The sequence below is a fragment of the Sinocyclocheilus grahami genome, unplaced genomic scaffold (assembly GCF_001515645.1).
Source record: "Sinocyclocheilus grahami isolate Dianchi unplaced genomic scaffold, SAMN03320097.WGS_v1.1 scaffold4691.1, whole genome shotgun sequence".
Taxonomy (NCBI): domain Eukaryota; kingdom Metazoa; phylum Chordata; class Actinopteri; order Cypriniformes; family Cyprinidae; genus Sinocyclocheilus; species Sinocyclocheilus grahami.
The window spans coordinates 11,834-12,270 of NW_015509581.1; the positions used below are offsets into that span (position 1 = coordinate 11,834).

The 437-nt window shown below is 47.6% G+C and overlaps 1 protein-coding gene across 1 annotated transcript in view; it reads right to left on the reverse strand.

Annotated features, from left to right (window-relative positions):
* LOC107576941 (major facilitator superfamily domain-containing protein 2B-like) overlaps nt 1-167 on the reverse strand; it is a gene marked incomplete at its 3' end in the record, with an annotated part of 11,288 nt that extends 11,121 nt beyond the window's left edge. Inside the window, exon 1 of the mRNA XM_016263062.1 lies at nt 1-167. Coding sequence (XP_016118548.1) covers nt 1-164 — 164 coding nt within the window.
* Between the last annotated feature and the right edge of the window lie 270 nt (nt 168-437).

Below are 437 nucleotides of genomic sequence, written 5' to 3' on the forward strand. Positions count from 1 at the left end.
GGAACCTTGGTGAAAGCAGGTTCAGGGTGCTTCATCATGAGTTTGCCCTCTGATGTGACCCGGGCTTTCTCCCCCTTGGCCATGGCAGCCGGTGCGAGGGGTCCAGAGACAGCAGCTGAACTCTCTGGCTTCTCAGAGCTGGCTACAGCTGTGCCTGCGTCCATTCACATACTGCAGCAGGCAGAGGATGGGCAGGATTAGAGAGCTACAGAGGCCACATGCACAGATGCGTTCCAGCTGTCGCTCACAGATGTGAGCCAATAAGATGCCTCACTCTACCAAAACAAGCTGCTTACCTGAATCTGATACAGCTAACATTCCTACACTGTTACACTGACACTAAAAAACACTAAAGAAACACTTATGCAAAGTAACAGTTGCTTAAAAATTGAATTAGGCTTATGTGCTGAATATATAATTAACACAAAACATCTAAC